Below are 13,313 nucleotides of genomic sequence, written 5' to 3'. Positions count from 1 at the left end.
TGAATATGAGTACACCACAAGATGCAATCAGAACCCTCCCGCAGATGCCGAGAACCACAAGGGTGAGCACGTTTGACAATGAGGGTTTTTAAATCGTTGAAAAACAAACAGGCATCGTCAGTCACCGATGGATCTTGATACGCACAAAAAGCATGGACTTTTGAATTCCATCTCTTCTTGTATGTGACAAGATCAAAACAACGAAGGGTTCCAAATGATTCTAGAAGTTGCCGTAGTAGCCGTATCTGTGCTAGGGTTAAATGGTCTGGAATTCAACCCACAAAAATGCTATCAGAACCACCAAGTGCATGAGCAGAGTGTGGTGTTAATCCAACGGCAGCTAGGTTGAGATTGGGATTGGGATGACATGGCCCAAGTGCTGCACTAATAAAATGATCGTAATCACTAGGCCTCCCCACCACCAGTGGTGAGCCCTGTCAAAACACAAAGCAGTCAAAACTAGCAGGTTAGTAAAAACATCATGTTGTGTGTTTCTAGGTTCCAATGGATGAGTAGATATGTACACAGTTGGTAATACACTACCTCAAAATTAACACCATTCAAGGCCATTGCATTACTAGCCTCCTCAACGGACCTCATCTCAACAACTGCAAGCTTCTTCTCATGGTTAATGTCTACATTAACCACAGCATCTCCTGTAAAACAAGTATAAAAAATTATATATTGATTCAGAAGTAATCAAAGAGGGCAGGGAATGGGGAATAGGAATTCAAACCTTGTCCTGAAGAGTTTCCTCCAATTGCAGCCATAACCTGCCTGAAGAAGTTTGCGACTGACTGAGAAGAAAACAATTCAGTAGCAATCAACAATCTTGGATGATGTAGACTATAGGATAAAAATGCTTCAAACGAGAACAATCAAACATGCTGAAAAAGCATTTGTGTAATTAAGCAGATAAAACTTCAAGTGACTACTGTAAGTGACCAATAACCAGTTAGAATATCCATAAAAAATAGTAAACAAGATTGCAATTCAGCAAACTGCTCCTAAATCCCAGAGACCCAACAGTATGTCCAGAACAAGCAAGCATTTAGAAGATCAAATGAATGAGATGCTGGTAAATCAAAAAAGTTGCATTGCAATTTGTCTAAACTGTAGTAGGGTCTCACTGTCACACACACCAGCAAAAGAAGAGTATAACATATCATTCTTATGAAGAAAACTTATTTGAATTTCACAAGTACATAAACGACTGAACTTATTCGAGAAACAACTGTTGAAGTTTCAGCAATAGCAGGGTATTCTATTCTCAGCAGTGACATCCAATGGCTTTTTTGTCCTTCTCTGTTACATTTAGGGTTCTTTTACTTCTTGTTCTTGATTCTGCTGCCAGTTTAATAAGAGGCAGATCAGTTTTTTTATTTTGGTTTGAAATAAAATAAAAACAAGGCCTACAATTGGGAGAAAACACACAATCGCAGGCCCTCTTCCTGCTTGCGATAGCCTTCTCCCATCTCTTCCATCCTTCTTCTTTATCAATTTTTTCTGAGTCCCTAGGCTGACTACAGGTACTGAAATCATAACAACAACGTAACAAGAAAATGCAAATTATTCACTTAGTCTTGACATAAGAATGAATTCACACAAGCTATTCAGACTATCTTGCAGAGTTTGACCCTCAGTAGTTAATTATTTTATCTGAAAAATAACTCAGCATCCCATTGAACCAAACAAACCCCACAGCACAACCCCAAATCCAAGGAGAAAAACAACAGAGAAGCCAAACCAACACAACAATTTAAGAATTGAGCTCAATCCAAGAAAATGAACTAACAGCAACAGTCAATAGAATGAATCACCTGTTCATTTGCGGTTGGAGGAAGCCCAGCAATACAGACCTGCCGAGCATAATGCCTCCTTGCCTATGATCAGAAAAAATGTAGCACTTCGCCATCAAATGTTTCAAAGAGGGGTTTTACTACATTGAAAAGAGTACTAATAAATCATACCTGCTGAGCCATTGTCTGAGGGTGCATAAGAAGTGGGGCTACCAGCTGGACACCTAGAGAAGCAAATTTCAATGATCTGATATGCTAATATAAATATCACAATGATGTGAAAGAAATAAACTTACCTGTCCAGGAAACTTTCCAGGTATGTTGGAGTGGCCCTGGTCAATTGACCTGCAAAAGCCAAGTAAATTAAGATCTACTTGATTATGAATAACAGATCAGTTTGCACCTCGTCATCCTAATTTGGTGCTCAACAAAATAACCATGTACTAGCCGCTTGTAATCAAAATATATCAAGGAGATGAAACAATTACAGCATTTTCAGGTACTAAAGGAAATTTCATAAAGACTACCAAAACAGGGAATAGGTGCCAGTTGAAGATGAAATACAACCATCAAACCAGCGCATTGAATCCTCCTTGTACATAAAAGCTACAGAAGTCGGCTTATGCCTATTGGCAGCACGGTGGGACAAGTAGCCAAACATTGCCTTCTTAAAACAAACATAGATTAAAAAAACAAACACACCAAAAACAAAAACCAATCATAAACTCATTCAGTTTCAGTAGAAAGGTTCATAATATAAAGATAATAATAATAAATAAAAGAGAATATTACACCGGCACCCCAAAATTGGATTTTCATTGGACACATTAGTCCAATTTGTCACTGAAAACTGTTAAATCACAATTTTCTTCCCGGTTTCCTTCATATTTTGATAGGGATACTTTTGGAATTGAATGGAAATAAACCTTTAAATCACCGTTAGTCCTCATTAATGCTGCCATTTTCTAGTTTCCTTGCACCGTTCATTAATTCCTGTAGAAAGTTCTGCCATTTTTCATTTTCATCAATCTTGTTCTCATGAACTCTATGCCTAGCCTAACCATAGAAGACATTAAATCTGAAACCTTGGTATTCAAACAATCGGAGAAGTCCATATCCAATTCCCCAGCACACACCATTGAATCAGAGCCCAAATATAATGTTGTAAGGTGAAATCCTCGTTAAAGCCCTGATTTCTAATTTCAATACCTCTGTTTTGGAATTCCAAAATGGCAGTAGAGCAGTCATAGCTTTCATTCAAATTCTTTAACCTCTTTAATTCTGAATATTTTCAAATTGAATATAATTGATACTGTTCTCCAATTGCAAGTTCAAACACTAATTTGTTATAATTTTTTGGCCCCGGGGAGCTAGGGCTCCAACAGTTCAAGGATATCCCTCAACCACACCAATCATAGGCTGTTATTCCACAGTCCTTTCAATATCACAAGTTAATAAAGAGTTGTTATATAGCCCTTGTTTTAACTATGAAGATTCAGTTACAATCTTTTGAATTTCTCTCTCCGAATACTTAGAGACTATTGATCGATCACAAAACCTTCAATGAGCGATTTATAAATAAGATTTAAAAGTCAGGGATACCAAAAAGGTAACGCTTCGACATATCTAACATGTACATTCCAAAAGTAAACTTGTTTATATTGAAAATCCCGTGAACAAACTGAATCACATAAAAATGTTAATGAACTGTTAGAAGAGGGGGGAAACAACTAAACATGAGGAATCCAGAATCCTAATTAAAAATGTTAATGAATTGTTAGACGATCAGATTGGATCATTATGGAACTTGCCTAAATCACACTCGTTCTTACGCAAAAACCGAACGAACAAAAACTAGCAAACAACGATATCGAAACAATTAAAGGAACTAATCAAGAAGAGAGAAATTCTACACTTACACCTTCGTCTTGATCTACCTATTCTTCTCGTCTCACCTCGAACGCTCTGGTTTTTTGATGTTTCAGATAATCTCAACGAACAAGTGTATTTTTCGAGTGTTCGCCTTTATATTGAAGTGCAAATGAGAGAGAGTAGTTCGAATTAATATTAATATTCCCCCGCCCCCCCTCCCGCGAACAAAAACTGTAGTTAGGATGAATGGTGTAAATGAATATTAATAAGGAAATTAGTATTTTTCCCCCGCGAACAGCTATAACTGTAAATGAAATGAAGTGGGAGGGAATGGAATGATTTTCTTTTGAATAATATGAAAATACTTTATATAGTAATTTACAGGTGCCTCCACTAAGTAAGGTGTAATTCTATTTTATCCATTAATTTCTGCTATTTCACATACATCCCTTCTCAAACTATTTTATTTTTGTAAGTCAAACTATTATTTTATTACACCGTACTCGGTACTCGGCACCCTTGTAACTTGGTAACTCTACTCCAGACAAAAGGCTATTGTTCGGAAAATTTTACCTATTAATGGTATAAAAGGGATTTTTTTTATTGGGTAAATAAAAAAGGGATGCAGTAGTGGCAACCTCGCCCGTCCTTTCCGTCCCCACTACGTGATGTTCGGACTTTCGAATTTGACCTATGCAAGCATTAATCCTGTAAACTACCAGCTCAACACTAGTCCCATCAGTTTAGCCCCACCAGAGGCCTAGTATTGCCCATAGGTAGTGATCTCATGTCCAATTCAAAGAGCACACAACTATCCAATGTGAGAAATAGAGGAATAGAAGAGATTCGAACCTGAGACATGAGGACTACCAAATTGTATAGGAATAAGCTTGGGACCTTAGCCTACCATCGCCGACATTTTGCCTCCCAGTTCAGTATATTTCGCCACATATGATAAATATGTGGTAAATTTGAATTATTTCCTATAAATATTTCCACTTAAATTCTCCTGTCTAGCCACAAATAATATGTTACCTTCAGAGGCTTACATCATTTGGACATAATTGAAATGATTATCCTTTCATTCTAAAAATTCTATTACAAAATCCCTCATAAATTAACTTGTTTCCATAAATTATTTCATGTATATACTCTTCCCTAACCACATTTGGCATATTGACTTTTGAGGGCTAAATCAGTAAATCACAAGAAAATATAATTGGTAAGGTTGCTCATTGATCTTACTGATTTTGCTATAAAATGTTTTCCTAATTTTAATAACTTTCCAGAAATTATTTTATGTAGATTCTCTCTTCCTAATACATCTAGCACATTACTTTTTGAGTCTTAAATCATTGGTATAGAACTGGTAAGATTATCTATTGATCGTAAAAATTTTGCTGTTGAATTGCAAGAAAAATCGCCTAAAAAATGCAAGAAATAGCATAAAAATCGGAAAAAAATATATGAAAATATTGATATATCGCATATGTCAGTTTCGGCTGGGGTTTTGTTTCGCCCCATGCCGATATCACCGAATTTCCGCGATATTTTGTTCCATGCACTCAATATTTTTTTAAAAAACAAAAATGCCCCTCATGACTATCTATTAGTAATTTTTCTTAAAATCACAGCCAAGTGAGTAGTATGACCTACAATAACAACATTATTCAATTTAACAAAACGTACTTAATCCCAAGTTTTTGAATTGCATACTTCTTCCATGCGTTTTTCATTTTCATGGCTTCCAGTGGAGGGCTGGATTCACCATCCAATAGTTCATTCGGTAGAGATGTATTTTTAGGTAATAGTGGTGCACCTCTGTTACATTGAATCCATGGATCTCCTGCGTGCATTGGTGACTTGCCATTGGAACCAAAATATGTTAGAACTTGATGATGAAACATTTTAGTCAGAGAGAAAACCAAACCCTGCACCCTCCTGTTTTATGAAACGATAGTTTTTTTTACAAACTTTTCTTTAAAATCAAAGAAAGAAGAATTAACCATCTTTTCTGCCTTCCATTACGTCTTCAGACGCGTCATCGTGTTGTGAGACCATTGGTTGAAATACGTTGACAAAAAGTATGACTATCGTTTGAATCAATATCTTTCGCAATGTCTGTCACTGACGGATCTTGATACACACAAAAATGGCCTTTTGAATTCCCTGTGTCGTGTAATGAGAGATGAAAAAACGAGGTCAATGATTTAGAATTTCTCGTTTCTGTGCTTCTGTGAAATAGCTTGGAAGTCAACCCACAAAGATGCACTCAGAAGCGAACTGTTGGTAATCTATGGAGCTAGGTTAAGATTGGGTAGGTTGACTTGGGGTGCTGCCGTAGAGAGGTTGTATCACTTGGCCTCCTCACCTTTTTTTTGGGTGGTTCGCTCTGTCGAAACACAAAGATTAACATAAAGAAGTAAAACTAGTCAATGAAAACATAAATTTTTTACTTCAACATTAAGAATTAAATGTTGAGGTATTGAGTTATACTAAAATATGGTTGAGGTATTTGAATTATACCCCATCAAATTAGTTACGATGCAACAGTAAAATTAGCCTTGATGAGAGAATCCAATTAACTGTAGAACCTAGTGTTGTTCGGTCTAAATATTTCAAACTAGATACTCAGGATGTAATGTTTTAAGCAACCTTATGCTTAAACCCTTAAATCCTAATATTAATGAGGTTTAGATCATATATACTAAGGGATATGTCTCGAAGACAATTATTCCTTACCTTCAATAGTATATTCTCCTGCTGAAGTTCATCCTGAAAACCACAAGGGTATGCACGTTTGACAATGAGAGTCTTATGGCCCACTTTTACATTGTTGAGATATTCACAGGCCTTGTTAGTCTCCAATGAACTCTGATAAGCACAAAAAGCATGGCTAGGTCTCCCCGTGTCCTTGTCTATGACAAACTCAAAACAACGAAGAGTTCCACATGATTCTAGAAATTCCCGTATCTGTGCTTTGGTGCAATGTTCTGGAATTCCACCCACATAAATGCAATCAGAACCCCAAAGTGCACGAGCACAATGTGGTGTTAATTCAACGGCAGCTAGGTTGAGATTGGGATTGGGATAACATGGCCCAAATGCTGCAGCAAGAAAATGATTGTAATCACTAGGCCTCCCCACCACCACTGGTGAGCCCTGTCAAAACACAGAGACCAGCATAAAGCAGTCAAAACTAGCAGAGTTACCAATAGACATGCCCAGAGTATGGAAAAAGAGACGGCAACAAGAATACACTACCTCAAAATCAATACCATGCAAGGCCATTGCATTACTAGCCTCCTCAATGGACCTCATCTCAACAACTGCAAGCTTCTTCTCATGGTTAATGTCTACATCAACCACAGCATCTCCTGTAAAACAAGTATAAATAATTATATATTGATTCAGAAGTAATCAAAGAGGGCAGGGAATGGGGAATAGGAATTCAAACCTGGTCCTGAAGAGCTTCCTCCAATTTCAGCCATAACCTTCTTGATGAAGGATGCGACTGACTGAGAAGAAAACAATACAACAATTCAGTAGCAATCATCAATCTTGGATGATGTAGACTATAGGATAAAAATGCTTCAAACAAGAACAATCAAACATGCTGAAAAAGCATTCGTTGTAATTAAGCAGATAAAACTTCAAGTGACTACTGTAAGTGACCATCAAAAATAGTAAACAAGATTGCAATTCAGCAAACCGCTCCTAAAGCCCAGAGACCCAACAGTATGTCCAGAACAAGCAAGCATTTAGCTTCCTTAAACCCTAACCCTGAAGATCAAATGAATGAGATGCTGACAAATCATTGCAAATTATAGGTACTGAAATCATAACAACAACGTAACAAGAAAATGCAAATTATTCACCTAGTCTTGACATAAGATTGAATTCACACAAGCTATTCAGACTATCTTGCAGAGTTTGACCCTCGGTGGTTAATTATATTCTCTAAAAAATAACTCAGCATCCCATTGAACCTAACAATCCCCACAGCACAACCCCAAGTCCAAGGAGAAAAACAACAGAAAAGCCAAACCAACCACAACAATGTACAGAATAAGCAGCTCAATCCAAGAAGTAATGAAATAACAGCAACAGTCAGTAGGATGAATCACCTGTTTATTTGCGGTTGGAGGAAGCCCAGCAATACAGACCTGCTGAGCATGATACTTTGCCTATGATCAGAAAAAATTTAGTACTTGGCCATCATATGCTTCAAAGAGGGGTTTTACTACATTGATAAGAGTACTAATACATCATACCTGCTGATGATGAGCCATTGCCTGAGGGTGCGTAAGAAGTGGGGTTACCAGCTGGACACATCCAGAAGCAAATTTCAATGATCTGACATGCTAATACAAATATCACAATAATGCGAAAGAAATAAACTAACCTGTCCAGGAAACTTTGGAGGTATGGTTGGAGTGACCCGGGTAAATTGACCTGCAAAAGCCAAGTAAATTAAGATCTATTTGATTATGAGTAACAAATCAGTCTGCACCTGGTCATCCTAATTTGGTGCTCAACAAAATAACCATGCACTAGCCGCTTGTAATCAAAATATATCAAGGAGATGAAACAAATACAGCATTTTCAGGTACTTTTGGAATTGAAAGGAAATAAACCGTTAAATCACCATTAGTCCTCATTAATGCTGCCATTTTCTAGTTTCCTTGCACCATTCATTAATTCCTGTAGAAAGTTCCGCCATTTTTCATTTTCATCAATCTTGTTCTCATGAACTCGCAACTTTCTAGTTTACCATATGCCTAGCCTAACCATAGAAGACATTAAATCTGAAACCTCCTCGGTATTCAAACAATCGCAGAAGTCCATATCCAATTCCCCAGCACATACCATTGAATCAGAACCCAAACATAATGTTGTAAGGTGAAATCCTCGTTAAAGCTCTGATCTCTAATTTCAATACCTCTATTTTGGAATTCCAAAATGGCAGTAGAGCAGTCATAGCTTTCATTCAATTTCTTTAACCTCTTTAATTCTGTATATTTTCAAATTGAATATAATTGATACTGTTCTCGAATTGCAAGTTCAAACACTAATTTGTTATAATCTTACGCCCTGGGGAGCTAGGGCTCCAACAGTTCAAGGATATCCCTCAACCATACTAATCATAGGTTGTTATTCCACAGTCCTTTCAATATCACAAGTTAATAAAGAGCTGTTATATGATATAGCCCTTGTTTTAAATACGATGACTCAGATACAATCTTTTGGATTTCTCTCCTAATACTAGACTCCATTGATCGATCACAAAACCTTCAATTGCGATTAAGAAATAAGATTTAAAAGTCAAGGATACCAAAAATGTTAATGAACTGTTAGAAGAGGTGGGGAAACAACAAAACATGAGGAATCCAGAATCCTAGACAAGAACAACAGGAAAAGAAATAAAATCCACAGAAGGAGAGTTCGATGACTTGAAATAATTGATACAACAAATCAACTCCTCACCAAAAGTAAATCTAGTAGTAGATTATAAAGTTCTAATGCAAATAACACCATTCAGATGGAAATAGGATGTGCTTGACATGGAAAATGGTCAATCTGAAACAAGAAACACGGACAGACACTGAAAGAAACAAGAAAGATAATTAAAATTCTCGGTAGGCCACCAGAATCTATGCTCTTACTGCTTCTTTCTTTGATCAGATTCGATTATTAATGGAACTCGCCTAAATCACACTCGCTGCTCTTAATCAAAAACCGAACCAACAAAAACTAACAAATAACAATATCAAAACAATTAAAAGGACTAATCAAGAAGAGAGAAAACTACACTTCAAATTCTCGGTAGGCCACCAGAGTCTATGCTCTTACTGCTTCTGTCCTTGATCAGACGATCAGATTGGATCATTATGGAAGTTGCTAAATCACACTCGTTCTTACGCTAAAACCAAATTAACAAAAACTAGCAAACAACGATATCGAAACAATTAAAAGAACTAATCAAGAAAAGAGAAATTCTACACTTACACCTTCGTCTTGATCTACGTATTCTTCTCGTCTCACCTCGAACGCTCTGGTTTTTTGATGTTTCAGATAATCTCAACGAACAAGTGTATTTTTCGAGTGTTGAAGTGCAAATGAGAGAGAGTAGCTTACAGCTTCTTTAGCTTACAGTTGTTCAGCTTTCTTTCCCCCCCGCGAACAGCTTTAACTGTAAATGAAATGAAGAGGGAGGGAATGGAATGATTTTTTTTTTGAATTATATAAAAATACTTTATATAGTAATTTACAGGTGCCACCTCCTCTTCTCGGATCCATAGTTGGGAGCAGGTGTCATCTGAGGTGTGGAGAAGTGTTTGGGGTTGTAAAACAGTGCCCAAAGTGAGATCTTTTCTTTGGAAATCGCTTGCTCAAGGTGTGGCGACAGGTGAAAACATGAAGAAAAGACAATATAAGATTGATCCAAGCTGTAAAACGTGTGGTGCCTTAGTTGAATCAATTGATCATGTGCTTCTCGATTGCCCTTTAGCTCGTGCTCGTGGTTTGGAAGCAAACTCTCATTTGTGGCCCCTTCCCATGTTCAACCAACATTGTCGGTTCATTCAAGTTGGAAGAAGATTCATTTTCCAAACAAGAGAGCTAAGTAGAAGCCCTTAGTCTTGCTGCATATCTTTGTTGGAACCTGTGGACTTGTCGAAATGATCTTACTTTCAATGGGAAAAGATGGACTCCTCAGGAGATAATCCAAGTCCGAAAGGATGCACTTTGAGTTTTGGGAGGCACGACAAACACACTTGGGCGTGGTCTCGATCCGTATGATCGGTGGTTCCTCCGTGTAGGTGCTTTTAAACTGAATATTGATGCCGTGGAAGGAGGATGCTTGGTGGGCTGGCCATCCTAGGGACCATATGGGTCGTCCTATTTGGGCCATTTCTGTCGCCCCTTGTGGTTCAGCCCTAGGGGTGGCCCAAGCCTTGCCTTGGGCCTTCTCGGTTCGGGATTCGATGTCCGATCATTGTGGAATCGGCTCGCTAGCTGTGACTTAATCTCCAAGACTCATTTTCCCCCTCCTCTTGACTTTCGTAGTGTTATTGGGATGTGAGAACCATGTGGTCTATCTCAAATTTGGAGATTCACCTTATTTCTAGAACGCTAATCGAGCTGATGCTCTCCGCCCCCGCCTTTGGCAGGAGGCGTTTGCCCTTGCTACTCTGGCTTCTTGATCTTTGTAATCTAGATGCTTCTTGGTTTTCTTGCCCTTTGGCTTAATAAATTAGTTTTTAACCAAAAAAAAAAAAAATTCTATTTTTTTCCATTAATGTCTTCTATTTCACATACATCCCTTATCAAACTATTTTAGTTTTTGTAAGCCAAACTAGGATTTACATCATCTGTAATTCGTTTCCCTGTAATTCCCAATTCCTTCCGTTGTGCCACGTGGCATCGCGAATCCAACGGTCATCATACTAAACCTTCCGTATATTTCTCTCTCTCCCCTCTCTTCCCCAAATTCAAAAATCCCGAATCGTTCCTTTTCCGTCTCTCGAGTCACTCTCGTCAATTCATACCATTAGCATAGCCTCATCAGAGGCCTAGTATAGCCAACAAGTAGTAATCTCTTATCTAATTTAAAGCGCTCAAAACTGTTCAATGCGAGAAACGGAAGAGTAGAGGAGATTCGAACTTGAGACATGAGGACTACCAAATTGTATAAAATTAAGCTTGGGACCTTAGTCTACCATCTCCGGTGGTGATAAAAGGGAATTTTACTGCTGGGAAGGTGTACACAGCCAATGACATCTTTGTACTACTAGTTCATTTTTTAAAAAATTATAAAGAAAAAGAAAAGAAAGAACTTGATCATTTTATCAAACACAAGTGACCCAACACTTCACGCTTTCAACAAAAAATATGATAAAACCATCAGCCTTCCGCACCATCTTCAGATAACATCTTCAAATAACTCAACAGAATCAGGCCTGAGGTAGAATATCGTCAAACTTTATTCTCAAGTTCTATTTTATCTATAATGGAGGGAAACTCTTGTTTTGGTTTAATGGAATGCAATATGTGTGCAATATGCCAGTGTCCTTTAACTAAGGGAGATTGATCTTTTGTTGGTAATGGTCGCTCATATTCTATCCTTTAAATTGGAGGAGTGTAGTCTTTACTCAAAGGAAGGGGGTGTAGAGGTGCTTTTTCATGTGTTGGGACTCTCGCCCCCAAACCTCATATACTATCTGGAAGGTGTTTTCAGTGTTCTCTCACATTACTTAACCACATATTTAGAAAGAATCCACTTCTAACGCTAACAAGATAGATTCAAATTGTTATGCCTATTTTCTTGACCAACAACCGTCCGTTCGGTTTGGTGCCGTGTTTTGATTTCCCCGTTTGGGGCTGGGAATACTGCGGCATATTCTTGCCTTCGTGACTTCTCATAGGCCCCATTCGACTAGGGTGTCAAACCTAACCCGAACCATTAAAATCGGCCACCCCCGTTATGCCCCCGGCTTGCTGTTTAGGCTACCCTCACCCGCATTGGTTCCGTCCCCCCCCTTGTGTGGCCCACTAGCTCAAAACCAACCCAAGCCCGAATTCATTTCATCCCTGTTTCTTTCTCTACAATTCCGTTGTCTTTTCGCTTCCGTTCCTGTTCTTTCACCGTTTTTAATGTTTCTCTGCCGTTCTTTGTTGAATGCTTTATATCCGTTCAAATATTTTTAAATCTAATAGAATATATTGTGTTCTTTTTTTTTTTTTGGTTAAAATGTTGGTGTTTGATAAACTTGTTCTAAGGCTTCTTTGAACCATTTTATCACTTTCGTTTCTATTCTTTGGTAAAAACATATTTTTATGTTCCGCTTCTTTAGAACACTTTTCCGTTCGTTCTTAAAGAACGAGCCCGCTTATCAACGCCTCTCCCGTTCTTCCGTTCCCAGCGCGCCCGTTTTAGCGTTATCCGCCCCTATATTCCCTCCTAGTTGTCCGTCTTGTAATCCAACATCCCCATTCCTGGTTTAATAAAATCATTTATTTGATTTGGTTCGTTGGATTACTTAATGCCCCTGGCCTCCTGGGTTATATTGTGGGATTACAGGTGTGGTCCTCCGGGTTTTCACATTTTTTTTGCTTTGGCCCGAGACCTCCGGGTGGGTGGGCGTCGTCACCCCCCCCCCCCATGGTCAAAAAAAAATAAAATTTGGGCCCCTGACCCACTGGGGGGTTCCCTGAAGAAGAAATCAAAGAAAGATAGTCCAAGCATTGGTAGATAAAATCGAAAGATGAAGACTCGTGTCTACGAAATGATTTTGACAAAACATAAACAGAAGAAGAATTAACCATCTTTTCTGCCTTCCATTCTCATCTCTTCCATTACATCTTCTAGGCAATTATTCCTTGCCGGCTGCTGACGCCTGTATATTCTCCGGCTCAATGCTGAGAACCATCCTGGTATGCACGTCTGACAACAAGAGTATGATCACCCATTTTCATACCATCAATACCACTACAGAGAATGTCAGTCACTGACGGATCTTGATACGCACAAAAATGGCCTTTTGGATTCCCTGTGTCCCTGTCTATGAGAAGATGAAAACAACGAAGAGGTCCTAATGATTCCATAACATCTCGTTTCTCTGCTTCTGTGAAATAGCTTGG

The 13,313-nt window shown here is 38.3% G+C and overlaps 1 protein-coding gene and 1 long non-coding RNA gene across 2 annotated transcripts; both read right to left on the bottom strand.

The window, feature by feature from the left end:
* Window positions 1-1,832: 1,832 nt before the first annotated feature.
* Window positions 1,833-3,790, bottom strand: LOC149014747 (uncharacterized). The gene is made up of 4 exons (XR_016173474.1): window positions 3,719-3,790; window positions 2,096-2,144; window positions 1,971-2,023; window positions 1,833-1,883 (listed from the first exon to the last, which is right to left on the bottom strand). It is a non-coding gene; the product is annotated as an uncharacterized LOC149014747 (long non-coding RNA).
* Window positions 3,791-5,299: 1,509 nt separating this feature from the next.
* LOC149014746 (splicing factor U2af large subunit B-like) lies at window positions 5,300-8,344 on the bottom strand. Its single transcript, XM_089155322.1, has 7 exons — window positions 8,270-8,344; window positions 7,946-8,035; window positions 7,799-7,858; window positions 7,129-7,189; window positions 6,936-7,048; window positions 6,414-6,833; window positions 5,300-5,323 (listed from the first exon to the last, which is right to left on the bottom strand). Exons 1-7 carry the CDS (start codon window positions 8,342-8,344, stop codon window positions 5,300-5,302), a joined length of 843 nt encoding a protein of 280 aa, XP_089011448.1.
* Between the last annotated feature and the right edge of the window lie 4,969 nt (window positions 8,345-13,313).

Source organism: Hakea prostrata, chromosome 5, assembly GCF_041222555.1.
Source record: "Hakea prostrata isolate BN-2017 chromosome 5, UWA_Hpros_2, whole genome shotgun sequence".
Taxonomy (NCBI): Eukaryota; Viridiplantae; Streptophyta; class Magnoliopsida; order Proteales; family Proteaceae; genus Hakea; species Hakea prostrata.
Note: the sequence above shows the minus strand (reverse complement) of the source record. Positions and strands in the feature narration are given on the sequence as shown.